At 49.3% G+C, this 27,336-nt stretch overlaps 1 protein-coding gene across 3 annotated transcripts in view; it reads right to left on the bottom strand.

Annotated features, from left to right (window-relative positions):
- Positions 1-1,476: 1,476 nt before the first annotated feature.
- The window catches only part of BDH1 (3-hydroxybutyrate dehydrogenase 1), a 35,218-nt gene continuing 9,358 nt past the window's right edge, over positions 1,477-27,336 (bottom strand). For all 3 annotated transcript variants that reach the window (XM_081831757.1, XM_081831767.1, XM_081831747.1), the window contains exons 3-7: positions 20,346-20,418; positions 19,567-19,677; positions 9,820-9,961; positions 3,508-3,660; positions 1,477-2,302 (exon numbers count right to left, since the gene is read on the bottom strand). In XM_081831757.1, the coding sequence (XP_081687883.1) occupies positions 1,833-2,302; positions 3,508-3,660; positions 9,820-9,961; positions 19,567-19,677; positions 20,346-20,418 (949 nt within the window). In that variant the 3' untranslated portion in view covers positions 1,477-1,832. The remainder of the gene's footprint in view (positions 2,303-3,507; positions 3,661-9,819; positions 9,962-19,566; positions 19,678-20,345; positions 20,419-27,336) is intronic.

Here is a 27,336-nt window from a genome sequence, read left to right as displayed (position 1 = left end):
GCCCTGCCGGCCCATCCCGTCATCCCCACAGGCCCTCCTGGCCTCACCTTGCAGACAGGTGGCCGGGCAGGGCGCCCCTGATTGAAGACAGAGGGGACCAAAGCCCGTAAGGCAGGCTGAATTTCCTCCTTGTGAGGCCCCCTGTTCCTTGGCAAGGCCTGAGCCGGGAGGCCAGGCCCGGCTGCCCAGCTCTTCTTCTGCCTTCTCCGGGAGCCAGGCTCCACGTTTATGCCAGGCAGCTACTTGCAGAGCAGGGATTCTGTTTCTAAAGGGGTCTTGCTCTTTGTGCCCGGACTGGAAGGTGGGGATCAGGAACCCTCCGAGACCTCAGGCTTGGGTGGAAGCAACCGAGTCGGGAGCCCAGGCCGCTCGGGCCTCAGCAGAGGCAGAGCGCCCTCTAGCGGCAGGCCTGCCCCTTCCGCCAGTTTGGTTTGCGGGGCTGCCGCGCAGGACCGCCTGCAGCCACCTGGGGGCGGGAGTGGTGTCTGGTTTGGGTCCAAACAGCCAGGCTCTGGACAATTGCAGGGAGAGCAGCATTCAAACCCAAACCCGAGAAGGGATAACACAGACTCTACCTAACAGTGACCTGGCTTCTTAATTAAAAATAAGGCCACAGCAGGCAAGCAAGCATACAGTAAAGGCCCCCCTGAGTGTGTGTGTGTGTGTGTGTGTGTGTACACCACATGAGACAGGCAGGCAACCTGGACCTACCCCAGCTGCAGGCTGTGCCATGGCTCCTGCCAAGGATGCAGCATCAACATGGTCCCACCCCAGGCAAAACTAAGCAGACTCATACCAGAAGCAAATCAACCTCTTAGCCAACAAGCACCTCTACACAAGTCCTAAGAGAGGTTGCAGAAATCGCAAATGGAAATTTCCAGGATGTCCCCACCCCTTGGTATTGCTGGCTCTGGGCCACACACACAGGCACCATGGAAATGCCGAGGGGTGCACAGTGGGCACGCGGTGTGTCTGGCTCAGGTGAGGGTACAGAGCTCATCACAGGATCCTCAGATAACTGGATCCAGAGCAGCCCTGGAACACACACCGTGAAGCATTTCTACAGTGGTGGCAGAAACACATAACCTGGACCATGTATCAACAACAAACGGTTACTCGCGTATCCTCTTTGGGCCACACATTCTTCATATACAAAAGAAAAAAAAATATCTGTCCTTGTCACGCATGAGGCTGGTTTAAGGATCAAATGAGATAAATTTTTGAACAGTTGTTTGGCTTTAAAACGTAAAGGATTGGGGCGCCTGGGTGGCTCAGAGGGTTAAGCGTCTGCCTTCGGCTCAGGTCATGATCTCAGGGTCCTGGGATCGAGTCCCGCATCGGGTTCCCTGCTCAGTGCAGAGCCTGCTTCTCCCTCTCCCTCTGCCACTCCCTCTGCTTGTGCTCTTCTGTCTATCTCTCTGTCAAATAAATAAATAAAATCTTTAAAAAAATAAAATAAAATAAATAAATAAAGCATAAAGGATTCATATTGTATTTCATAATAAATCTGTGTTTAATATAAATGTGTCTTCCCAAACTCTTTGTATGAAATCAACTTGAGAAAGATGGATGTATTATGTTTGCCCTGAGGTGTAGGGAGCCTGCCCACCACTCCGTACGCCGACCGAGAAGGCCCAAACCACTCGCCGTGCACACAAGTAGGGCTGGGCTATCCCCTCTGGTTAATCCTACAACTGGTGGTAGGTTCTCCTGGGACTGTGGGTAATGCACAAGGTGGTACTCAAGCGGCGACCACACAAGACCCTCCCTCCCTGCGCCCCTCTCTCTTCCCTCCCCCCAGGGCTCCCCAACAGAGGCCAGTGGGACCGTCTTCAGTGTATGTAGATCCTGTCGGACACTGCTGCGGGCAAGTGGGTCATGACCTGCATTCGAAGCCACCAGTAATAGTCCATGGGGTGGTAGCGCGTGTAGGGGCTGGCAGAGGTCAGAGCGTGGGTGACAGCGCTGATGACAGGGGATGTGTCCGTGGAGCCACTGTTACAGTAGGTCTCCATCTTGGCGATCTTCTCGTCAAAGTACTTCCTGCCGTAGTCCCGGCGTACCACCTCAGGCAGCTCGTGCCACATCTTATCGGCGATGGCCTGGATGCGCTCAGGGCTGTAGAGGCTGGTGGCGGCGATGAAGTTGCCAGGTTCCACCACGCTGACCTTGACGCCCAGCGGGTGCATCTCGTAGCGCAGGCAGTCAGAGAAGGCCTCCACCCCGAACTTGGTGATGCAGTATGGGGAGCGGGCCGGGTTGGCCATGCGGCCCAGCATGCTGCTGATGTTGACGACGCGGCCTACAAAGGAAGACAGCAAACCCCTGCTCAGGAGGCACTGACTGGTCAGGCAGAGGGCCTGGGGCCCGGCAGGCTTCCAGAGGCCCAGCTGGAACCTGGCCTCCTAGCCCTGACACCTGTTCCGATGCCTGAACTAGCCAGGGTCAGGGGGCCTTCTAATTCGTAATCGAGGCCGGCTCAGGCCCACATGGCCAGATTTTCCCTGACTGTGCCAGGCAGGACAGGGGAAGAGAAATGAGCAGGCCTGCATACCAGGCGGGCAGAGCATAATGGGCAAACTGCTAGGACCCACTAGGGCTCTCGCTGCAAGCCGGCCGAACCAGGGTTCTGAACCTGATTTCAGGGCTAGAACATGTGGACAGTCTCCGGCACTGGAAGAGAGTGGTGACCTCAAGAGGCTTTCCACAGGCCCGGCCTCAGGTAGTGGGATGGAGGTGGAGTCCTTCCAAGTAAGCCCAAGCGGACCTGGGACCTGCTTGCCCTGGGAGTGCCCTCAGGAAGTGAAGGCACGGCCCCATCCTGGGCGCCACAGGGAGACACCTTTCGGAAACCTCTAAGTTGGAAGTCACTGAAGGGTTGGGGTTTTCTTCTAAAATCCTACAGCTGCTCTCTGGGTTCATTCTATCATTGCTGAAACTTTGGGATAGATCGTGTGGATCATCTCCTTTTGCCATCATTGTTTGCTATCTAGGGAGAACATCTAAATCAGTGACTTCTTTGGCTACCTAACATGGTTTGAGAGTTTTGTCTGTTCTCTAAATTTCTAATCTTGATTATTATTATTTCTATATTTTACACTTTACCACAACGGTCTTATTTTTTAACTGTGGCATAGTAACCCATAGAACGGATATACCAAAACTGACTTAACCATGCCTCTCTCGATAGTTGATGTATATACACACAGCTCTGTGCACAGGGTGGTTATTTCTCTAGATTAGGTCCCCAGAGTGGGATGACTGCTGTAATCTTTTAGCCTTTGAGACAGCTGACCTCTCAGCTGCCCTCCTTTCTGAAAACCACACATCCCTTCCCATCTGGCTGGCCAAGGCACTTCCACTTGCCACCATCCACAAGACCTGCACAGCCCCCGAGAGTCCTGTGCTCAGCCTAACTGGGGTATGGAGGTTGGCTCTGCTGAGACCTCTTTCCATTCTAAGCAAAGATGAAAAGGTGGGACAGGAGGAAATCCCTTTCCAACTCACCTTTGGCCCTTCGGATGAGGGGGAGAAAGGATTTTGTCATCCTCACTGTGCCCCAAAGGTTCACTTCCGCCACTTCCTTGTAGGTCTCCATGCTGGTGAACTCTACTTCTCCGAAAGTTGAGATGCCCGCATTGTTAACGAGGCCCCACAGGCCTGGACAGGATGGGACAGAACCATGGTCACCACGCACGCTTGGCCTCAGACACCATCAGCCTGCAGCCCATGCCCCTCTTCGCTTTGTCCCTTTTCCCCAAAACTTGCTACTTCTTGTCCAAGGCTCTCGGGACACTTTCTAGAATCACCAAAAATAACAGGAGACAGAGAGGCCTACGGTGCTGGCTGTGACCCTCCCTTAAGTCTAAAACGTCCAATTACTATCTCGCTTCTCCCTGCATGGACTCTCTGGGCCCACCATGACCCAGCCCTGCCAGGTGTCCGCAGCCTGGAGTCCCACCTCGGCTCACTCAGTCCCACTGGCTCCGTGCAGTCACCTCCCCTCACCCTGCACTGTGTATTCATTTCTGCCTCCGCACCTTCGCTTGCCTTTGACCTCCAGCCAGAAGCCAGGAGAACCTCAGGAGTCTTCCAGGCCAAGTCTTCTCTGGAGGACCAGGGAGGGGACCCAGTGTCCAAGGTCTCACAGCAGTTAGAGGCTCAGCTAAGACTTGACCTCAGGTCGAGCCCCAGTCCTGATCCATCCTGAGACCCTCCTGACCATGACTCCATTCTCAGATCTTCCCCTCTCTGAAGCATGCACTGTTTGCGGTTATCACTGGTGAGCCCCCACGGCCCATGTGTATACACCTGGTCTCTGCAGGTCAAGAACACCCCTCAGCCTTGTGTGGTCCCGGGTGGGGTACAGAGTTGGAGCAAGCGTACACTGAGTACACTTGGGTGGACTGTTTCCTGTAAGACCAGCTAGGGGACAGCTGGCTTCTGTACCTGTAGACTCAGGGAACACTGGTGCTAGAAGGATCCTCGGAGCTCTCACGACTACTTTCACAGCCAGGGAAGTAGAGGCCCTGAGGAGGAGGATGGTTTCAGCATGCCCAGCAGGTCAGAGGCAGAGCTGAATGAGGGAAGGAGGCCCCGAGGAGGCCACCTTGCTTTGCAGGGCCTCTGAGTTCCATCTGTGCGGTGTGAGGACTGCATGGGCTGCAGCCTCAGGGCAGAGCTGTCCTCCTGCCTGTGGGAACCCTGGCCCCGCTTCGCTTTCCAAGTTAATCATGGAAATGAGTTTGTGTAAATGACAGAGTAATTGGTCTCTAGCTGCTTTCCTTCCATGTTACCCAAATTAAAGCTTCAACTGACCTCTGGTGCCTTCTCCTTCAATTATGGAGAATTAAGGACATTTATCAGGGAAGGAAATTGCTGGTTAACAAAGTGCTCATGAAGCTCTCACTCTCACTCCCCACGGCGGCTGAGCTGAAGCCGCAGGCCCTCGGGTCTCAGCAGTGACCTCGCAGTGACGTGGCCACCACAGCCACCGCCCTGCAGACCTCCCCGGGGGTCTTCACCCCTCTCTTCTTCCCAGGAAGAGCAGGAGGCCTCCCACCACCTGCCAAGGCTGACACTTCACCCTCCGCCTTCCAAACCATAAGCCATCACTCCTTGTTCCTTTTTTATGCAACTTCAACCCTTTTCTTACCCCTGGCTCCCTCCCTCCAACATTGTACACATTAGATGCTCAATAAATGTTTGTCAGATGAATGTCTACAAATACCATGTCTCAAGATCCTAAAGAACCTCCTCTTTACCATGTTACATCCTCACACCACCGTCTGTTCTCCTTCCCTCCACCACCAGGCTTCTGAGAACACAAGCCACACTCTCCAGACCCCATTTCCCTGCCATTCTGGGTTCCAGCCCTGTTGCTGTCCCACAGTGTCTGGAGTGCGACATCCTAAGGATGCCCCATCATCCCTCCCTCCCATCTTCACTCCTCCCCGGTATGAGCACTACTCATGGTTCTTGACACTCATTCCTTCCTTGGCATTAATGACACCCAAGCATCTCTTCCATCCCCCCCCACCCACCCTTCTTCTGCCTGCCCCCTAAATACAGGCATCCGCCAATGTCCTATCCTAGACCACCTTCTCCCAAATTACACTCAATGCCTAGGCAGGCTTGTCTTCTTTATGTTCATGGAAATTTCCAGCTGCTTTGTGTTTGATTCACACGAGACCGTATCACACCTTCAAATACACAGTTGTGTTTTTTTTCCAGCTAAAAACTAATTACATCTGACACTGATATCCAAAAGAGTGTAACTGAACTTGACCTGTGAAAGCACACTGTTCCTGGATTATAGGTCTGCTGACTTGATAAGGAGTAATAGTTTGTGGACCTAGTTGCTCTCTGGAGTCCTCAGCCAACTTTCAAATAAACTCACAGTGAACATTCCTGCTGGTCTGAGGGACGGCTGTTTTCCTGCAACAGCCCCGGCGCAGCCAGACGTCAAGGGTTCCCGTGTACCCCTCGGACTCATGGCTCTCTCCCGACTGCAGTCTCCTCCTGACGGTCACTTTCACCTCAGTGCCCCAAGGTCACCCTCCCACATACCAGCACGGCGTGTTTCAGCAGCCCCAGCCCACGCCTCACTTTCCTCTTCGCTAACAGACCCCTGGACACTCTCGCTTCTCCCCCATCTGATGAGAACTGTTAATACTACTGGTCAAGATCAAAAGGACAGCGGCCAGGCCCTGGGCTCAGCATTCTGCGTGCATTCATTCAGATGCTAAGTTGTCCCAGGTCTGGAGGACACAGCTGAGGCTCCAGGAGGTTAAGCACCTTGCTCAATGTCACTCAGCTAATAGGGGGACAGGATGGAATTTGGACCCAGGTCTGTGTGAAGACACAGCCATCATGCTCAGCCCTGTGCTGTTGCTGGCTTCCTCTGCCGTGTCATAAAATCCGTGTCTTCTTTCCTCTTGCCACAGCATTAGGGTGGGTCCTTGTCATCTCCATCCTGTATCACTGGAGAACTTCTCCCAGGTCTCCCTGTCACAGCCTCTGTCCTCCACCTCCATCCTGGCCGGCCCCTCAGCCAGACTCTCCTCCTCTGTTGGTCACTTCCTGCTCCGGCAATTCCCTCCGAGGGGTACGTGAGGCCTCCTTTGCCATGCTTCTTGTTCTGCCCTCTGGAAGCCTGAACAACCGGCCACTCCTCTGCCTCGTGGCTTCTCCCGGCTTTGCTCAGCTCCCCATCCCTCAGCCTGAGGACAGCTTTTGCTGATATTCTGCCCATGTTCCTGCAGCGATCAGATCTAAGTGTGAGCACCGGATGTGTGAGCGGGGCACTTTTCCCACTTCACAGATAGGCAAGCTGAGGCCCACACAGGGGAAGGTACAAGCCCAAGGTCACGCTTCTCGTAAGAGGGTGAAGCCCACAGTGAGTGCAGTCTTCTCACTCGCAGACTGAGGGTGTCCCAGATGTAAGGCAGGGTCTTCCTTCTCCATGGCACAATGTCCCCAGTGCTGTAACCGTTCTGAAGAGGTCCTGCCATGAAGCCACCGACTTACATCTGGCTGGTGTCCAACCACAAACTCCTCCTGCCAGGTCATACCTTCACTGGTGCTCAGCACACTCCCAGGCATACAGCAGGTAGTCAATAAATATCTCCGGACTGTGAGGTTAAGTGGTGGTTTCAAGATCAGGCCTGCCGCTTGGCTCATTCAGCCCTTCGCTGGGGTGTGGGTAGGCAGTGTCCAGATGTCCATCCAGTCCCTCGGAGCTCTGCTGGCGAGTGCAGGGGCTGATGGCAGACGGCTCACCTGCTCTAATCAGACAATCCCCTTCATCTCACCCCCCGAGGCTGGCTCCCCTGTTCCACGGAGCCAGGATGAAAGGCACCAAACTCGCCATCAAAACGCGCACTCCACTTGTCTCCTGGAAGGATCCTGCCTGGGTAGAGTGAGCCAGAAGTGGCCACCCCCTTAGGGACCCCAAGCTGGTCGGAAAGCTCTAGAAGGGCGCCACCTGGAGTTCAAAGACAGCATTGCCAGAGAAAGGGAAAATGGCAGCCGCTCTACGGGGAAAACAACAGCCCTTGGTGGGGCAGGGGTGCGGGCCACAGGGAAGAAAGAGAGGTGGAGGGGGAAGTGGGGAGAGAGAGACCTGGACAACCACATGTCTGACAGATTTCTCATCTTTTTCAGACCTAAAAAAAAAAATCTTCAAATCTTTTTCCAGAAAATGCAGCATTGGGTAAATAAGGTCATGCTGTGGTTTATCAACCCTCGCTGGAATGTGTCATGTGGAAAAAGGCAGCAGGAAAAAGTGTATGCATCGGGGTGGGAGTAGGGTTTGAGCTCAGTCCCAGGGCAGGGGGGTGAGCGCCTCCCCCTTGTGGTTCCACTCAAGCGAACTGGCCGGACCAATACAGGGAATGGAGGTGGTTCTGTCCTGGCGGCAGGGGACCGGGACCAGGGTCCCGAGCAGCCCCCAGCTCTGGTGCAGCCCCACTCTGTGCTCGGGTCTACAGCGGCGGTTTCCTTCCGTGGGCATTTTAAATCACCACAGACCCTCAGGCTGCCACGAGGGGGCTTTATGGCACCGACTGCGGCTGTTTGCCTGCCTCCTGGTTGATGAAGGCGGGCGGGAGGGCCGAGGCAGGCTGCACCTCCTGAGCTGCGAAGCACCCCATGGGACCCATCGTGCCTTTCCGTAATGGGACGGGAGCCCTGGCCCTGCGAAACAGATGTCCAGTGAGTGAGGGAACCCACAGGCCTCTCCTCTGAGAGCAGAGCAGCCTGGGAATGGCCGGCTTTGGAGGTGGGGGCAGCCCTGGGCTGACAAGGGGACGTCAGTGACAGGCTGGCAGCACAGGAGCTCTGAGGCAGCCGCTGGGAGATGGCAGCCTCTCTGCCTGGCTCCTAAATGCTCAACAGAGCCCAGCACCGGTGCGTGGTGCCCTCTCCTCCCCCCTCCCTATAGTGCCTGAAGTCACCACTCAGGAGAGCTGCCCCGTCCATCTGTGGGGAGGAGACAACCCTCTCGCCTGGTCTGCCGGGAAGCTCAAAGGTAAACGTCTGAGAGGAAGCAAGTAGCCCAGAATGCACCATGGCTGTGTGCTCCCTGAATGGGGTCTCCTCCCCTCTGTTGAACAGAGCCCCTCCCACCAAGGTCCCTCCATGGGCTGAACTGGGAGAACACCCAAGTCCTTATGTTACCGGAACTTTCTGCAGCATGTGACCCTGTGGGCTACTGGCCCTCAAACTTTCTGTTCCTTCGGCTTCTGGGGGCACAGTACCCAACCTCTCTGCCAACCGCCTCTCCCCTTCTCCAGCCCCTGATTGCTCACGTTCCCAGGAGGCCCACCTTGCATCTTCCCCACTCTAGCCTCACCTTCAGCCCTGGACGTCTGGTCTCCACTAAGACATTCCCGCAGGGCATCCCATGGGCACTCCGCATCCCTCACCCTGCTCCTCCAGTGGGGGGGCCCCATGTGTCAGGAGAGGCCTCATGCCCCTCCCTCATCCCCCGCATGCATGCATCACCAAGTCCAGCCAGCCGTGTCTTCCCGTATCTGATCTCTCCTCATCCCCAACACCTGCTGCCCTTGTTCAGGGGTACTCCTGCACTCATGCTCTCCCTCTAAATCCACCTTCCACACTGCTGCCCCAGTCCCCAGACTGACAGGTCATTCCCCTTGGGAAATCTACCGTGGCTCCTGGTGCCCTCAGGAGAGCGGCCATGGACCCCAGGCTCTGCCTGACCTCCCTCCTCAACCCCTCAACCCCCACCACCTCCACCAGAGTTGACCACGGACTTGTCCCCCAGCATACCCTGTGTGCTTCCCACCATTGTTCCTTCTCTCCCCCACTCCTGGAATGGCCTTCCTGCACCCTGCCATGATCTGCTCTCACTAACGGGCTCCCCACCCCACCCAGGGCTGGGCTGTGTCCCTCTGTCATGTGCTGCTTCCTGAGAGGGGGTGTGGAGATCATCTGGGTTAGCCCCGCAGTGAACCGTGAGGTCTCTGGGAACAAGGACTGTGTCTCGGCCATCTCTGTGTCCCCAACACTTGGCCCGGAGTGGGCATTCAATGAGCACTGTCTGAACTGACCTGCCCCCATGCTCATCTATTCACCACCCCTAGAGATTTTGAAAGCACCTCTGGCTCTATTTCACATTGCCTTATTGCATGCGTGTGTTTAATTTAACCCACTTCCTCCCGCTGTGCAAGAAGAGCTTCAACGACAGGGAAAGCGGCCTTTTGACAGGATACCGGCAAACGGGGGGTAGTGTTTAGGAAAGGTGCCCTCGGAACGGCTGGTGCACTAACCCTGCTGCCCCCACGGGCCCCCTACCTTTCTCAGGGTCCTCCAGGCTCGAGCGGACGGTCTCCACCACTTTCTCCACCTCCTCACTTTTGCAGACATTGAGCTGGACAGTTCTCAGTCGATCACTCTTCAAGCCGTCCAGCTCCTTGACTCCAGCGTCTCCTTTGTCCTGGGGAGGAGAGAGTTGCTGGTCAACCACCTCCTTCCCACCCTGCCTCCAGTCGGAGGACCAGGGCCAAGGCCTTACCAAAGCCTGGGGCTTACTAACAACTAACAACTGCAGGACGGGGTCTCTGGAGACCCACGGGGGCTGCTCAAGTGGCAGGTGGTTCTATTCGACCCCAGGACGGATGACAGATCAAGCCAACCCAAGTGCCACACACACAATTCCCCAAGGCCTCATCGGCGGGAGGCTTTCTCTAAGCAAAGGTTGCGAAGTCAGTACCTATCAGGGCTAGGCATGCAGGTGTCTGACTCCGGGGGGGGGGAGGGCACTTGGGAATGAAGCACGAGGCTTCCTCTCCCCCCCCGCTAGCTGCCGTCCATGTGGCTACGCGTGTAACCCAGGCTCGCCAGATGCTCAGATGTTTAAGCTAGTAATTAGGAATTCCCAATTTTTTAAGTGTTGGCAACTTACTCACATTTAAAAAAGAAACACGGTGTAGGCCAAAGCGCATCCACAGGCCACATGTGACTAGGGGGCTGCCAGTTTGTCACCTCTGGTCTAAGCCACGGGCCTGTCACCACCAAGGTGGTCAGAAGCCAGAGCAGGCTCTCATTCCAGTCCCGTCACTACCCAGGCTTTGTGCCCTCAGGTGCAACCCTTAACAGGTGCCCAGTTTTTCCAGCTTAGAAATAAGGACATCGCCACCTGTCCTGACCTGCTCAGGTTAGTAGAATGACGGAGTCATCTTTATTAAAAATCTGTTAAACTATACAGTGCTATGTAAATCCAGGTATTATTAAACACGAGAAAGTGTCACTCAGCAAGCATTTCTTGGGCCTCCATTATGTTCCAGCACTGCGCTAAGAACTTGGAGACACAAAAATAAATAACTCATCCCCCGTTCTCAAGGAGGCACGTTTTTGGGAAGGGGGAGGATGCATAAGTGAACAATATGGGCAATATTTGCAGCATGAAAGCTTGCAGGAGGGGACACGGCCAGGGCAGGCCTTTCAGGAGCAGTGATAGCCAAGGTCATGGACCAGAGGGGCCCTGGGGATGGGACATTTCAGGCAGAGGTAAGGCCTCTGCAGGCAGAGCAGGGACATAAGGAAGCGGTTGCACAGGAGGCTGGGGAGGTGGGCGGGGGTCTTCTTGGGACGCAGTGGTGAGCTGCCAGAGGGCGTGAATAAAAACGAGCATCATTTACTGAGTGTTGACGGTGCTTCCCACTGTGCTAAGCACTTGACATGCATTTCTCATTAGTCTGCACACCGTGAGACAGGTTCTATTACCATATTTCATCCATTCTACGACCCATATCTTTTCCACCTTAGGGATGAGCTACAATGGATGTGAAAATCAAACACCATCAGTTATAATGTAATTGGAAGTGACTTTCTCAGTGGTGCAGGAAACAGGAAGGCATCTAGCAGGAGGACGGCAGGGGCTGCCAGGGGCTGAAGTGAGAGGGAAATGCCTACTCTCAGCCAAGATACAGGTGGTACTGAAGCTAACCTCTCTGGCAAGGCCAAGAGTAGGAAGCACAAGGATGTCCGCATATGTCCACAGTGAAAAGTTCTCTGCGAATTAGGCTGAGCCTGGTTTAAGTGGTCTGAACCAGGAGGACCCCAGGATGAGATGTTTGCATCATGCCATGTCAGAGAGACACAGGAGAGAATGGTGATGGGACTGTGTCAAATGGGGCCCGAGGTGCTGGAGGTAATCACTCTGGAGAGAGACTTGGGGAGAACATGAGAGCGAGGGAGCAGACTGGTCCCATGCCACCCACAAAACAGAAGCAGGGCCAAGAAGTCAAATTCAGCCCAAGATGAGGAGTGCCTTTCATTGTCCGGAGATGGCGAGACTGCCCGGGAAGGGTTCAGACGGTGAGGGTGGAGGTCGGGGTTGGGGCAGGGTGGGGGACGTGGTGTGGAGAAAACCCAGGCATCAGACAGGAGGTCAGGCCAATCCCCAGCCCCCCAAGATCTCTTCCACTCCTAAACAGTCATCCTCTACAGGGAGCCTCCGCAGTGGTCCTGAAGAGAAGCAACACGTGTGGCCCTCTGAGTCTCTGCCCCGCCTGACACCAGGCACGCCAGCTACGCCCGGGGTCCCCTCTGCACAGCCGCCACGTTTAAGACTCGGTTAGTCCAAGGCTTGGCTCTGAAATCCCTGGAGGTGCCAACCTTCCCGGACAACAGGCAGGTGTTCTATCTACAGGCCTAGAGCTCCTGCTGCAGTTCCCCGAGAGGGTCTGCCAGCAAAGAACTCCCAGGGACGACAGCTTCCAGTCCAGAGGAGGGAAGGGCTGGTGCCCACAGACACCAAGAAATCACGTTATCTTGTTTGAATGCAGTCTTCATGTCGTGCCCCCTCAAGTGCCCCTCAGAGCAGAGCCCAGGTGGTCTGGCTCCCTGAGCGGGTGCTGATGCCTACTTCCAAGAGGACAGGCACCTGAGCATCCTGTCCTCTTCCTGGCCTTTGTGAACCCTGCCACCACCTTTCAGCAACTCTCGGACTCCACACCAGACCTCTCCTTGAGCCTCTAGCCAGCATGGAGCCCAGGCCCCCGAAATCCCCAGGGGAGGCTCTTCATCCAGCTCAGGGGGCCCACGTGAATTCAGTTTGGCAACGTGGCAGCTAAGAACCCTTCCTCAGAGGAAACCAGGGGTTCGTCCCACGGCTCACAGCTTCAGGTTCAGCATTCAGGATCTCAGGAGAGAAACCCACCTCCTCCCTTCCCGACAGATCTCCCCAGGAGTCCTCATTACTCTGAGCAGCCTCCCCATCCTGCTCCTGACGGCCACGTCAGTGGGGACAGAGACTGTCAGTTTGCCTTCAGCTGTTCAGAGAAAACCTTTCCTGACCACCCTCAGCCCAGAGGCTGCAGAACACAGCAGCCGGTCCCCTTCCAGATCCACTTGTCCTCAGTCCAAGGCCACATCGCCTCCCAGGCTCCAGGGTTTCTGTCCTCATCTTCCTCTGTCTTGCTGCTCGGGGACAAGCTTTCAGTCCTGCTGTGTCAGTGCCTCTGGAACTGGTTTACTGATAAACCCACTTCTTTCCTTATCCCTTTCCATTTCTTCTGTGAGCTCTCTTTTCTACCCCTGGATGAAATTTTAGGCACTTCTTATAGTGTTTCCACACATTCTCAGATAATAGCGAACCTCTTTGTTTGACTTAAAGAGTCCAGTTCAGTCTACTAATCAACTGACTCAAGCCCAGCCTGGTTTGAAAACCCACGCCCTCCACCTTGTATGCAATTTAAAGCCTGCCCTGACCCAGACCTAGGGGAGTGTAAGGAAGCCCATAGGACGCCAGATAGGGGTGAAGACTGCCTTTCTCCCTATTTTCTAGCTCCTTCTCACCTGTTCCTTAATCTCTGACCCTTCCAGGGTTGGATCCAAGGGCTGGCAAATTAGGGGGTAACACTGTAGTCTTCTGAGGCTGGTCCTGTTGTCTGCTGTTGGTGACCTGGTATGGCAGGTGCATGAGAGCTGGCCCTCCCTTCTTGTGCTGCTTTCGTGGGTTCCGCAGGGATCCCTCCACTGGACACCTCCAGCTTAGCCTCTTCTCCCTCGGCCCGGGCTTCAGGGAGGCACCCCTCTGGCTGGGACCACATGGGTGTTCCTAGGAGTGTCACTGGATGGGCACCCTTACAATGACCCCAGGAGCTCTCCCCCTCGTCCACATCAGGTCCAGGCAAGAGTGTCTGGCCCGGGCAGAAGGACAGCCCTTTCCTGGTGCAGCTCTCTCTGTTCTGCTTCCAGATGAGCCACTCCAGCCCCATTCTTGGGCCTCTAGATATCTTTCGGTAAATATTAACACACCGTTCTGTGGCCTCAGACTCCAGGGCATAAATGGTAAGCTCTCTAATAGTTGTTTTTTTTTAAAAAAAGTTTTTTTTTTAATTCCAATTAGTTAACATCCAGTGTTAACTAACTCAACCTTCTCCACCTCCATTTCTTACCACACTGAGGCAGGTGACAGACTGAACCTGGCAGCAAGGTTTTATAGACTCTCAGCCTGTCCTGCTAGATGGTCCGGCACCTCAAGGCAGGATGAGGACACCCAGCATGTGAAATGGGAGCATCTCTCACACACACAAGAAACAGTGAAGAGGAATAAACCTGGGGTCTTGTAATAGTCACAGGATGAGCAGTGAGAGCAGCTAGCAAGGGAGGGGAAGAAAAACCAAGAGAGGGGTGTCCAAAAGTCACGAAACAAAGGGTAACATGCAAGAGTGGTTTGTTCGTTAAAGCTGTGATAGGTTCAGTACGATATGGTCTGAGAAGTGGCCAATCGATCTGGCAACATGGGGGCTGCTGATGTCCTCGATAAAAGCCATGTCAGAGGCACCCTGTGTCCCCCTGGTCCGGCCCTGCCTTCTTTTCCCAGCTGGTCTGCTCTTACTCCATGAGGGCTCTGGGCTTCAGCTTCCTCAGACTAAAGATGCCATCACCACCCACCACAAGGAACTCCCGTTTGTCCTTCCAGATGGCAATGAGATGCCACCTTGGTCTATCAAGCCTTCCCTTGCACCCAGAGAGAGGCAATCTGTCCCTTCTATGATGTAAGATCTGCCCCCCAACTCCATTCTCCCCCCTCCCTCCCTCACTGCAGCCACAGAGGCCTCCTGCTGTTCTCTGACACAAAGGTACACGCCCTGCTTGGGGCTCTGGCTTGGCTGACTCTTCTTACCCCTTCTATCTGCAAGACTTGCTCCCTAACCCCTTACCTCCTTCCAATGTCACTTTCTCGGTAAGGTCTTTCTTTCCTCTTTAAAACCCAACACCCCCTCTACCACATTCACCCTCCATCTCCTTTTCCTGCTTTATTTTTCTCCATAGCTTCAACATCCCATAGGAAAGCAATCTACTTATTTATCTATCTCCTTGTGTGTCTCCCCCCTCCCCCATGTAAGCTCCACAAGGGCAAGAACCTTTCATTGAATTAGTATATGCTATACCTCCAAAGCAGAATATTGTTGGCTCTTGTAGGTACTCAAGAGATATTTGTTGGATGAAAGAACAAATAAACAGAGGGGAGGGGCCCAAAGCCTAATCCATGTGGGTTGAAAGGAAAATGGGAAGTAAATAGGTGAAACTATCTAGTACAAACAACCCTCTGGGGGTGCAGAGAAATGAGCTAGTAGTGCACACGGGATGGGAGGTTGTCAGCGTGTGTGTGTGTGTGTGTGTGTGCATGCGCGCACACGCCAAAATGATCCAGCAGAGAGTGAGGAGTTAATGATGCAGGAGATTACAGACATCTGCTGGAGCCAAGCCCTTGCGCTGGCCCAACGCACTGAGACCTGAGGCACAAGAGGAGGGGTAAGTCTAAGCAAGACCAGTATATCTGGGGTACAGATGTAGCCAGAATCCACCGCGTGGCTTAACATCTCAGAAGCAGGCTGGGAAGACTATATCTGAGGTCGCCAGTGGCTCTGACTGCTTTCTGATTGGCATCATTAACTCAAACCTCTAGTGACCTCTGCCTCCTCTGGCTTTTGACCAGCAAAGACGTCTACACATGACACCAAAACAGGCAGCAAGTAACACCAACAGACACAATCCGGCAGTCACCTGGTCTGGTATTTTAAAGAGAACACCAGCCACTAAGTCAGGATCGTGGCTGTGGGCGTGGGAGGACGTCAGAGCACCCAGTCCAACGCCCTTATTATAAGAAAGGGGCTCGGGGAGGGGAGGTGTCTGCCTAGTCCCTGGGCTAGTGGCCGATAGGGGACTAGAATCCACGGCCCTGACTCTCTCTCTCAAAGGCTCCTCCGCACAGCTCTGCACCACGGAGTCGGGACATAGTCCCTGCATCCCTGGACAATCCAGCAGGATGGCACACGCGCTGGAAACATGGAGAAGGAACTTCAAAGGCACGAAATGTTCTGTGGCATCACAGCTCCTGCGAGGACTTGTTGAGGCAGGTCCACATGATGCAGAGAACGCGACTCCAAGCATGCCTCACCCATCACCCCCAAATCCGTTTTGGAACAAGTTTTTGCATGCATGTCAGAGGGAGTGGGCACTGGTATAGCTTTTGGGAGCAGCCGTTTGACAGACTTGAATAAAACCTAAAATCTGCACACCTTTCTAGCCAGTATTTTCAAATCTAGAAAATTTTCCTAAGAATTACTAATGAAAACCAGCAAAGATATGTGTAAGAATATTCACTGTGGCTTTGATTATATTAGCAAAAGTCATAAATAATGTACACACATACATTTTAGTTGCTCTGGGGCAAGAGACTGCAGTAAAAAGACTACTTTTTTTACATCATCCACTTCTGTCTGATTTGAATCTATTATAAATATGTATTACTTTCATGATTCAAAAGAAGAAAAATTAAAAGGACAAATAAACCCTCTCTGATCTGAACATATGTTCAAACCGTGGCAATGCAAATTACTTTATTATTTTTGTTTGTTCATATTATTGAAACTTTTACACTGAACAGGGATTATTTTTACAGATATTAAATCTAGTGTAAAAATAATTCCTTCTCTGGATTCTTACTGCCTTCAAAATAAAGAAAAATATCTCATCTACAGAGCAGAGGCAGCAAATTGTCCTAAACGCCCATTCTTCCCTTCTTCTATAGCAGTAGAACCCCTGATTTTAAGCAGAGTACATAACGTCTCAGAATAGAACTATATTTCCCAGCTTCCCCAGGGACGGAAATTTCTGAGTGATGCACTGTGGTGAGGTTGCACAACTCTCCAGACTGGAAGAACCATCCCCTATTCCTTTTGCAGCCTCATGTCCCAGTGCTTCCCCTCAGACACCCTAAATTCCACTTGATGAATCACAAAGGATCCTCAGTCTCTACCTGGGACAGCATTACTCATTCTCCATGACCCAGAACGAATGTCAACTCTGTCACGCCAGGATCATTCCCTTCCTTCTACGCACTCTCATTAAACACTCCACACAATTCTGAGGACCCTCTTCACTCTAACTCTTCCAGGTGGATCTGTGCATGACTGTCCTTCACCACTGGACAGTGAGCTCCCTAGATGCAGGGACCAGGTAATATTCTTCTACAGTACCTATCAAAGTGGCAGGCACATCATAAGCATTTGGCAAATGAATGAGTGAATGAATGAATGAACAAAGCTATGAAGAACAAGTAAGACTGAAGTGAAGAGAAAAGGTATGGACTGTTTTAAGCAACAGATGAACCAGCTGTTTGGAAAGCAATTAAAAAACAACTACAAATGCTGGCCCAAGTCCAGGGTAGTCCTGGGATTAAATACTCAGCTTGAAGTAGGATTCTGGGAAGATGGCGGAATAGGAAGCAGCAGGAATCACTTTCCCCACCTAGACAAGTGCACTATTTTGGAACTCTGGAGTCTGTTGAAGAGATGAAAGGCATCCAAATTGGAAAGGAAGAAGGAAAATTATGTTTTCAGATGATAGGATCTTATATGTAGAAAACCCGAAAGATTCCCCCAAGAACTTATTGGAACTAATAAATGAATTCAGCAAAGTAGCAGGATATCAAGTCAACACACAAAAATCAGTTGCATTTTTGTACACAAACAACGCACAACCTGAAAAGGAAATTACAAAATTACAAAAATAATTCTATTTTATTCCATCAAAAAGAATAAAATACTTAGGAATCAACTTAACCAAGGAAGTAAAAGATTTGTACAATGAAACTATGAAACATTTCTGAAAGAAATTAAAGAAGGCAGAAATAAATGGAAACACATCCCACATTCATGGATCAGAAGACTTAATATTGTTAAAACATAGATACGACTGAAAGCAATCTACAGATTGAATCCCATACCTGTCAAAATCTTAATGATGTTTTCTGCAGAAAAACATATCCTAAAATTCATAGGAAATCTCGAGACCCCAAAGAGCCAAAACAATCTTGAAAAAGAAGAACAAATCTGGATGATATAGATTTACTGATTTAAAACTTTCCACAAAGCTACACTAATCAAAATAATCTAGTACTGGCATAAAGACAGACACATGGAACAATGAAATAGAAGAGCGAGCCCAGAAATAAACCTTCACATATATGGTCAAATGATTTTTGACAAGAGTGCCAAGACTATTCAATGGGGAGGAAAGGACAGTATTTTCAACAAACGGTGCTGGGAAAACTGGGTGTCCACATGCAAAAGAAGAAAGTTGGACCCTTACCTAATACCACAGACAAAAATTAATTCCAAATGGATCAAGGGCCTAAGTGTAGGACCCCCAAAAGTAAAATGCTTAGAAGAAAACAGGACAAAAGCATCACCACTTTGCATTTGGCCATGATTTCTTGGATATGACATCAAAGACACAGGGAACAAAAGAAAAAATTGGCAAATTGGACCTTATAAAAATTTTAAAATTTGGTGCATCAAGAGACACTACCCATGGAATAAAAAAGCAACCTGTAGACTGGGAGAAGATATCTGCAAATCTTATATTTGATAAGGAATTAATACCCAGAATATATAAGCCCTAAAATTCAGCAACAATAATAACAACAAACAATCCAGTTTAAAACTGGGCAAAGAACTTGAATAGACATTTCTCCAAAGAAGATATATGAATGGCCAAGAAGCACGTGAAAAGATGCTCAATATCACTAATCATTAGGGAAATGCAAATCAAAACTACAAGGAGATACTACCTGACAGCATTAAGATGGCCACTGTTAAAAAAAAAAGTATTGGTGAGGATGTGGAAAAATTGGAACCCTTGTGCACTGTTGGTGAGAATGTAAAATGGTGCAGCCACTGTGGAAAACACTATGGCAGTTCCTCAATTAAAAATAGAATTATCATGTGATCTAGCAATTCCACTTCTGAGTATATACCGAGAAGAATTGAAAGCAGGGTCTCAAAAAGATATTTGTACATCCGTGTTCGTAGCCTCCTTATTCACAATAGCTAAAACCTGGAAGCAACCCAAGTGTCCAACGACAGATGAATGGATAAGCAAAATGTGATATATACATGTAATGGAATATTATTCAGCCTTAAATAGGAAACAGTCTGTAATATGCTACAATAGGGACAAACTTTGAGGACATTACGCCAAGTGAAATAAGCCAGTCACAAAAAGACAAATACTATAAAATTCTACTTATATGAGGTACTTAGAATAGACAAATTCATAAAGACAGAAATTGTAATGGTGGTTGCCACTGGGTGGACAGAGGGGAAAATGGACAGTTATTGGGTATAGAGTTTCAGTTTTCCAAGATGAAAAGTGTTATGGGGATGGATGGGAGTAATGGTTGTATAACAGTGTGAATGTTACACTTAAAAATGGTTAAGATGGTAGGGGTGCCGGGGTGGCTCAGGTGGTTAAGCGTCTGACTCTTGATTTTGGCTCAGGTCATGATCTCAGGGTCATGAGATTGAGCCTGCCATCGGGCTTGCGCTGAGTGTAGAGCTTTCTCAAGATTCTCTCTCTCTCCCTCTGTCCCTCCCCACCCCACACTCCCTCTCCCTCTCTCTTAAAAAAAAAAATGGTTAAGGTAAATTTTATGTTATGTGTATTTTACTACAATTTTTAAAACTCTACAAAACAGAAACTATGTGTAAAGGACAATGGTGACAAAGATGATCCATCTCTTACCTTCATCAAGCAGCCGGCAAACACAAGGAAGCCTTTTGAATGCAGATGCTTGGCCAAGGAGAACCCAAATCCCGAGTCACAGCCTGTGACCAGGACGGCTTTGCTGCCAACCTGTTTTAGAAGGTCAGACCCCACATTAGGAACCCAGGATCCTAAGAGCATGGTGAGCAAGCCTCCTCTGGGCAGTAACAATTAGTGTTTCCTGAGGGGGCCAGTCCTGGCCCTCCCCACCTGCCTCTAGCTATTAGAGAAGCACCATAGTAGAGTGGAAAGTGCTTGGGACTCAGAATCAGGAGATGAGGTTCTAACCCAAATTCTGCCACCAAATGACAAATGTTATCTGGGGAAGTCACTTCTCCCTTCTGGACCTCAGGTTCCTCATCTACAACCCCCATCATCACGACACCCATCATCAAGGTATTTATCATTTCTTACCATATGCAAGGCACTGTGCACACATTTTTCTTATTTAATGCCCACAGTTACTCCACACAATTAAGTATGATCATTACACCACATTACAAGTGAGGAAACAGATATTTCCGAAATGCCCAAGGTAGTCAGTCCATGGTAGAGCTGGAACTGAAACCAGGACTGAGAGAACCCAGAGTCTAAACTCTTAACCCCCAACTTCATCTGATGGTGGAAGTGGGGTGGTTGAGAGAGTGAGAAAGTGGCTCTGAGCATCCCAGAGGCACTAAAGTCCCGCTCTGAGGGTGGCCCAGGGCTGGGAGCCCCTAGGGAAGGGCTGTGACCACCGTAGCTGGGCTGCCACTCACCGGCTTCACCTGATCGGAATAAGCACGACGGCTGATAGGGACCAAAGAGGCGGAGTAAAACATCAGCATGCGCCTGCAGGAGAAAAGGAAGCCGTGAGCAAACGCTGTGCTCCTGCCTGGACCTCGTTCCTGGGGCAAACAACTCAGAGGACCCTCAGCCACCAGTGTGCCCCCCCACTGCTCCCCAACCCGAGCCCCTGAGGACAATCTGCTGGTACTGCTGAGGAAGACAGCCTCTTTCCTCCAGGCTTGCTGAGCTGGGACAAAGTCAGCTCGCAGGTGCAGTGGCCATTTTTGCCTCTGTGTAGGAATCGCCCTCCGGGGATACAGCTTTGTTAACAAAGCCTTCTGCAAATTCAATGCCTTCACCCTGAGGTTTTACGCTGCTTCCTGATACTTTTTTTCTTTCCTTTTTTTTAAAGATTTTATTTATTTATTTATTTGAGAGAGAGAGAGAAAAAAAAGCATGAATAGGGGGAGGGGCAGACTGAGAGGGAGAAGCAGACTCCCCACTGACCAGGGAGCCCAATGCGGAGCTCGATCCCAGGACCCTAGGATCATGACCTGAGCTGAAGGCAGACGCTTAACCCACTGAGCCACCCAGGCGCCCCCTGATAGTTTTTTTTCAATTAAACTTTTATTTTGAAATAATTATGGGTTCAAATGCAGTTAAGAAATAACACAGAGATGTCCTGTAACCTTTTACCCAATTTCCCCTAATGGTAATACTTTGCAAAACTATAGCACCATATCACAAGCAGGATATTGACACAGATGCAGTGAAAATACAGAACATTTCCATCACCACAAGGATCCCTCATGTTACCCTTTCATAGCCACACCCACTTCTGTCCCACCCCACATCCTCTTTAACCACTAATCTGCTCTCCATCTCTGTAATTTCGTCCTTTCAAGAATGTTATATAAATGGAGTCACACAGTATATAACCTTGCAGGATTGCTTTTTTCACTCAACATAATTCTCTGGAGATTCAACCAGATTGTTGCACGTATCGGTAATTTGTTCTTTTTTTAATTGCTAAATTATATTCCACGGCACAGATATACCACAGTTTGTTTAACCATTCAACTATTTTTGTTTGCTTGTTTTTGTTTTTAAGTAGGCTCCATGCCCAATGTGGGGCTCGAACTCAACCCTGAGCTCAAGAGTCGCGTGCTCTCCTGGCTAAGCCCGTCAGGCACCCCTAACCATTCAACTAGTCAAGGGCATCTGTGCTGTTTCCTGTTTGGAGTTATTACAAATACAGCTGCTATCAACATTCCTGTGAAAGTTTTTGTACACATCTGTTCTCTTGAGTAAGCGCCCAGGGGAGCAATTGCTGGGTCATACGGTAGATGCATATTTAGTTTTTAAGAAACTCTCAAACTGCTTTCCAGAGTGGCTGTAGCATTCTACATTCCCAGCAGCAATGGATGAGTGATCCAGTCTCTCCATATCCTCACCAGCATTTGGTGATGTCACATTTTTTTTAATTTTAGCCATTCTGATTATGGTGGTTTCAAAGTATATTTCTCAAATGGCTAACGATGTTGAACATCTTTGCATGTGCTTATTTGCCATCTGTATATCCTCTTTGGTAAAATGTCTCTTCGTGTCTTTTGTCCATATTCTTCTTTAAAAAAATTTTTTTTTAATCTTCAAGTAATCTCCACACCCAGTCTGGGGCTCGATCTTAAAAACCTGAGATCAAGAGTCACAGGCTGTCCTGTCTGAGCCCACCAGGTGCCCCTCTTTTGTCCATATCCTAATTGTATTGTTTGTTCTTTCACTATTGAGTTCTGAGAGTTCTTTACAGGCTTTGGATGCTAGTCCTCTGTTACATATGCAGGATGCAACTATTTTCTCCTATTCTACAAGTTGTCTTTTCTTCCTCTTCACAAGGTCTTTTGCAGAGGGTAATTGTTTCATTTGGATGAAGTCTGATTTATCAATGTTTCCTTTTATGGGTCACGCTTTTGGTGTCAAGTTTTAGAACTCTTTGCCTATCCCAGAACCCGAAGATTTTCTCTTGTTTTTTTTCCTAAAAATTTGATAGTGTTATGTTTCACATTTTAAGTCCACAATCTATTTTGAGTTTTGCATACAATGTGAGACTTAGGTCAAAGTTTATTTATTTGCTTATGAATGTCCAATTGCTCCAGGACCTTTTTTTTTTGGAAATGTTCTCTTTTCTGCCTTGAATTGCTTTTGCACCTTTGTCAAACATCAGTCGGGCATATATGTGTGGGTCTATTTCTGGATTCTCTCTTATGTTTCATTGAGCTATGTGCTCCCATCTTATTTTTCTTTTTCAAAATTGTTTTTGCTATCCTATCTTCCTTGCCTATTCATATAAATTTTAGAACAATCTTGTCCTTATCTACAAAAATCTGACTGTGATTTTGATAGAAATTGTGCTAAACTCCTATATCAATTTGGAGGAAACTGACATTTTTACTTTTTCGAGTTCTTCAATCCCCCCGAACTTAGTATGGGTCTCCATTTATTTAGATCATTGATTTTCTTTCATCAGTACTGTATAGTTTTCTGCATACAAATTCTGTACATTTTTTTTTTTTAAGATTTTACCTACTTATTTGACAGAGAGAGACAAGTGAGAGAGGGAACACAAGTGGGGCAGAGGGAGAAGCAGGCTTCCTGCTGAGCAGGGAGCCCGGTGAGGGACTCCATCTCAGGACTCTGGGATCATGACCTGAGCCAAAGGCAGACGCTTAATGACTGAGCCACCCAGGTGCCCCAAATCCTGTACATGTTTATTGTATTTATACCTCTGGTATCTCATTTTTTGAGCATTTTAAATGGTATTGTTTTAAATTTTGATATCCTCAAGTTCATTGCTAGAATATAAAAGTAAACTGATTTTTGTGTGTTATCTCGATTCCTGGAGAAACCTATTTTTTCATGGTTTCTATTTTTATGTATTGCTGAATTCTATTTGCTAAAATTTTAAGAATTTTTGCATTTATATTCATGAGGAATATTGGTGTAAGGTTCTCTTTTTTTTGTACAGTCTTTGTCTGGCTTGGGAATCAGGGTAATACTACCTTCATAAACTAAACTGGGAAGTGTTAGTGCGGGGTAGGGATGGGAGTTCCGGCCTTTACTAGGTCTCCACTCCTACTCCCGGGCTGCGAGGGGTTGGAGTGCCTCACTACTGCTCCCCACGTGCATGGGAGCGTGTGGTCTCATTACTGCTGAGAGGCTGGTCAAGTCCTGACTCTCCCAGACTCCCACCCGAGCAGGCAGGGTGTCTGATTACTGCTGAGTGAGAACAAAACCTTTCTCGGGCACTACCTCTGCTGGAGGGACTGGGGTACCCCCTACAGCCTGGTGATTGTGGAAGTCGAGGCTCAGCACCGGCTTTTGCAGGTGCAGGTAGGGGTGGGGCCACAGTTTTTCCTGTGGTGTTTGGCTGGAGTACAGCAATTACTGTCCCAAGTTTTCTGTCTTGCTAGGCTGGCCTTTGGGCTAGAGAGAGCAGGCTTCTGCTGGGGCTTTTTGTCCTGAGCTCACTGGCATTTCTGGGTTGCTAGCCTCTTCAGCTCCAGGTGTGGGAGAGATGAAGGGCAAAGTAAACCTCAAGAACTCATCACTGTGTTGTTTCTTGGACCCTGAGGTCCCTAGCTGATCCATCTTCTTCTCTCCATCTTCTAGAGCCTTGTTATGCTTGTTTTATATAACCTGGGGGTTTTAGTTGTATCCGATGGGAGGAATAGAGAAAAGTACATCTACTCCATCTTTCCAGAAGGAGAAGTATTGTGAGGTTTTTTTAAATCTTTTTCTTTTTTAATTTTATTTATTTATTTGAGAGGAGAGAGAGAGGGAGCAAAAGGGGGTAGGGGCAGAGGCAGAGGGAGAAGCAGACCCCCAGCTGAGCAGGGAGCCCAACATGGGGCTCGATCCCAAGACCTGAGATCATGACCTGAGCCGAAGGCAGACGCTTAACCGCCTTAGCCATCCAGGTGCTCCAAAGTACTGTTAATTTTTAAATAAATATTAAACCACAAACAATAAATGGAGGTGGTAGGGGCACCTGAGCAGCTGGTAACAGGGGAGAGGAGGTAGGAGATAAACTTGTTTACCGTGTACTATTTTGTACCATTTGAATTTTGTACTATGTGAATATATTACCTATTCAAAACATAAAGTTTTTAAAATATTCATAAAAATGTGTTATCCAGGGGCACCTGGGTGGCTCAGTCGGCCACATTTGAGATGCCACCCCATGCTGGCCCAGCATTAATTCTGGCTTCTTTTCCATCTTACCAGTCTGTGTCTCGTCCATCATGAATCGGCAACAAAAACCAGTAACCCAGCTTTCTGCGGCAAGGAGTCATGATTAAGTAATTTGACAAGCTGACTATAACAAGATGGGGTCTAGGAGGGACAAATGTTATTGACACAGTGCAGCCTGGGAGAAATATGGTCTCACATGGCAGCATATACGAAAACAACGTAGTCTGGTCAACCATGAATCACAAGTGATGTGACTGCCAACAGAATCTGTGTGAGCCAGGGCTGGAAGGGATAAAGGAGCCTCCTCCACTCTGCCCAGATCAGGCTATCCTGGAGTATTACACATCATGCCCAGGCAGGCGGAGCTGAGCACTGGCCTTAAGCCAGCTGGTATGTGCATCCAGGATCCAGGAGGTGGGGAATGCATCAGTAAGTCACCTCTCCTAGGGCAGGGCCAGGGCCTTCTACCAAAGCCAGAAACTCAAAATCCAAGAGCTGTGCAGAGCCAGTAAGCAGGGTGGCTTGTCAGGTCAGAGTCCTTCAGGAAAGCCAGGCTCCATTCCCCCTTCCATGGGATGTGGCCTCTGTGGGAAGGGCCATTTCTTACTCTTTTTCTATGATGTTCTCTACTAGTTGAAGCCCGTTTCCAACCAAGCTTCTGTAGCCCATGGAAATGCTTTTAAGCAAATGGTCCTAAAAGCCTAAATGCATGCTCTCCTAGACAGGCTTATTTATTGGCATTGAAAATGACCATCGATTTTCTAGCTGCTGAGACTTCGCATTTAACCTGACCCTTAATTTCACTCCTCTCAAATATAAAAGAACGGAAAGTGTATTATTTTTTCCTCACTCTGGCTGCAAAAGAAGAAAACGAGGTAACAGAGCACTCTGAATCCCCTTGAAAAAAGCAATTCCAGAAGTTCTCAAAGAAGAGCTCTTATTTAATTTGTACTTAATGCTTTAATTTGTGCTTAATCACGCAAACCATTCAGGAAAGCCTCAGGACATTTTAATTAACTGCTTTCATGTGTAAGATTTAGAAAGAGCAGTTATCCAGGTGAGCAAAGGATTGAGACACATCAACATTCTCTGCCTCCTGGGGCGCCTGGGTGGCTCAGTCGGTTAAGCATCTACTTTGGCTCAGGTCATGATCCCGAAGTCCTGGGATTGAGCCCCTTGTTGTTGGGCTCTCGGCTCAGCGGGGAGCCTGCTTCTCCCTCTCCCTCTGCGTGCCGCTCCCCCTGCTTGTTCTCTCTCTCTCTCTCTGTCAAATAAAATTTTAAAACAAAGCAAAACATTCTATGCCTCCTGATGCAGTGTTCCAAGAGGGGCATCACCTCACTTAGGGGGGATCCTTCCAAACATACACATCTGAATGTACGCACAACGAAACACCACACAAACCCAAACTGACAGGCATTCTTCCAAAGTGTCAAGGTTATGAACAACCAAGACTGGAGAACCGTCCCCAGTAGGACGAGACTGAGGAGACATGACAACTAAATGCATTGTGGGAGCCTGGTTTGTACGTGGGACCTGGAAAAGGTCCATTAGCAGGCCATTTGGTGAAATCTGAATCAGGTCTGTAGATTAGTTCACCATATTACCACAGCAGTAATTTCCTGGGTTTGATGATTTCGCTACGGTTTGTAAGATGTTAACATGCAGGGAAGTGAGGTGAAGGAGAGACAGAACTCTCTGTACTATTTTTGCAACTTTCACATAAGGGTAGTTATTTCAAAATAAAAAGTTGAAAAACACAAAGCAGGGATGAAAGATCTTCTTCTGCGCCCTGTGAAGGTCTTTTCTTTTGAGGACACCTTTGAGTTTCCTCTGCTGGTGGACAGCAGGTACTGACAGACATCTCTGAGAGTCAGGCCTTCTCACCTCCTGCAGCATCCATGTGTGAAGAGCTCTGTTTTGCCCACAAAGTGTGACCCTCGAGGGCACCTCCACCCTTTTTTTTTTTTTTTTTTTTTTTAATGTGTGTGTTTGACCAGCTGCCTCCCTTCCATCCCTCATTGTATAGTTCTGCCCCAGGAATGCAAAAACATTGGTCTAGCAAGATTTTTCTTTTTAAATCTGGCCGGAGCCTCACTAAGGTGCATTAATCTTTAACTGTTTATACATTTTTCTGCTTAGAATATATGCCGTGTGCTTTCATTTCATATGGGGATTCAAGTTTTGCTTCCATATTGATGATGACTTAGGAGCCATATTTTCTTTCTGGGATTTTCTTTTCTTTTTTTTTTAATTTAATTTAATTTTATTATGTTATGTTACTCACCATACAATACATCATTAGTTTTTGATGTAGTGATCCACGATCCATTGTTTTTGTATAACACCCAGTGCTCCATGCAGTACGTGCCCTCCTTAATACCCATCACCGGGCTAACCCATCGCTCCCCTCTCAAACCCTCAGTTTCTTTCTCAGAGTCCATAGTCTCTCATGGTTCATCTCCCCCTCCGATTTCCCCCCCCTTCCTTTTTCCCTTACTTCTCCTAAGGTCCTCCATGCTATTGCTTATGTTCCACAAATAAGTGAAACCATATGATAATTGACTTTCTCTGCTTATTTCACTTAGCATAATCTCTTCCAGTCCCATCCATGTTGATGTAAAAGTTGGGTATTCATCCTTTCTGATGGCTGAATAATATTCCATTGCATATATGGACCACATCTTCTTTATCCATTCATCTGTTGGAGGGCATCGAGACACTTTCCACAGT

The sequence above is a fragment of the Leptonychotes weddellii genome, chromosome 1 (assembly GCF_054177405.1).
Source record: "Leptonychotes weddellii isolate Sample4059 chromosome 1, ASM5417740v2, whole genome shotgun sequence".
NCBI lineage: Eukaryota > Metazoa > Chordata > Mammalia > Carnivora > Phocidae > Leptonychotes > Leptonychotes weddellii.
This window is presented reverse-complemented; position numbering and strand designations above follow the sequence as displayed.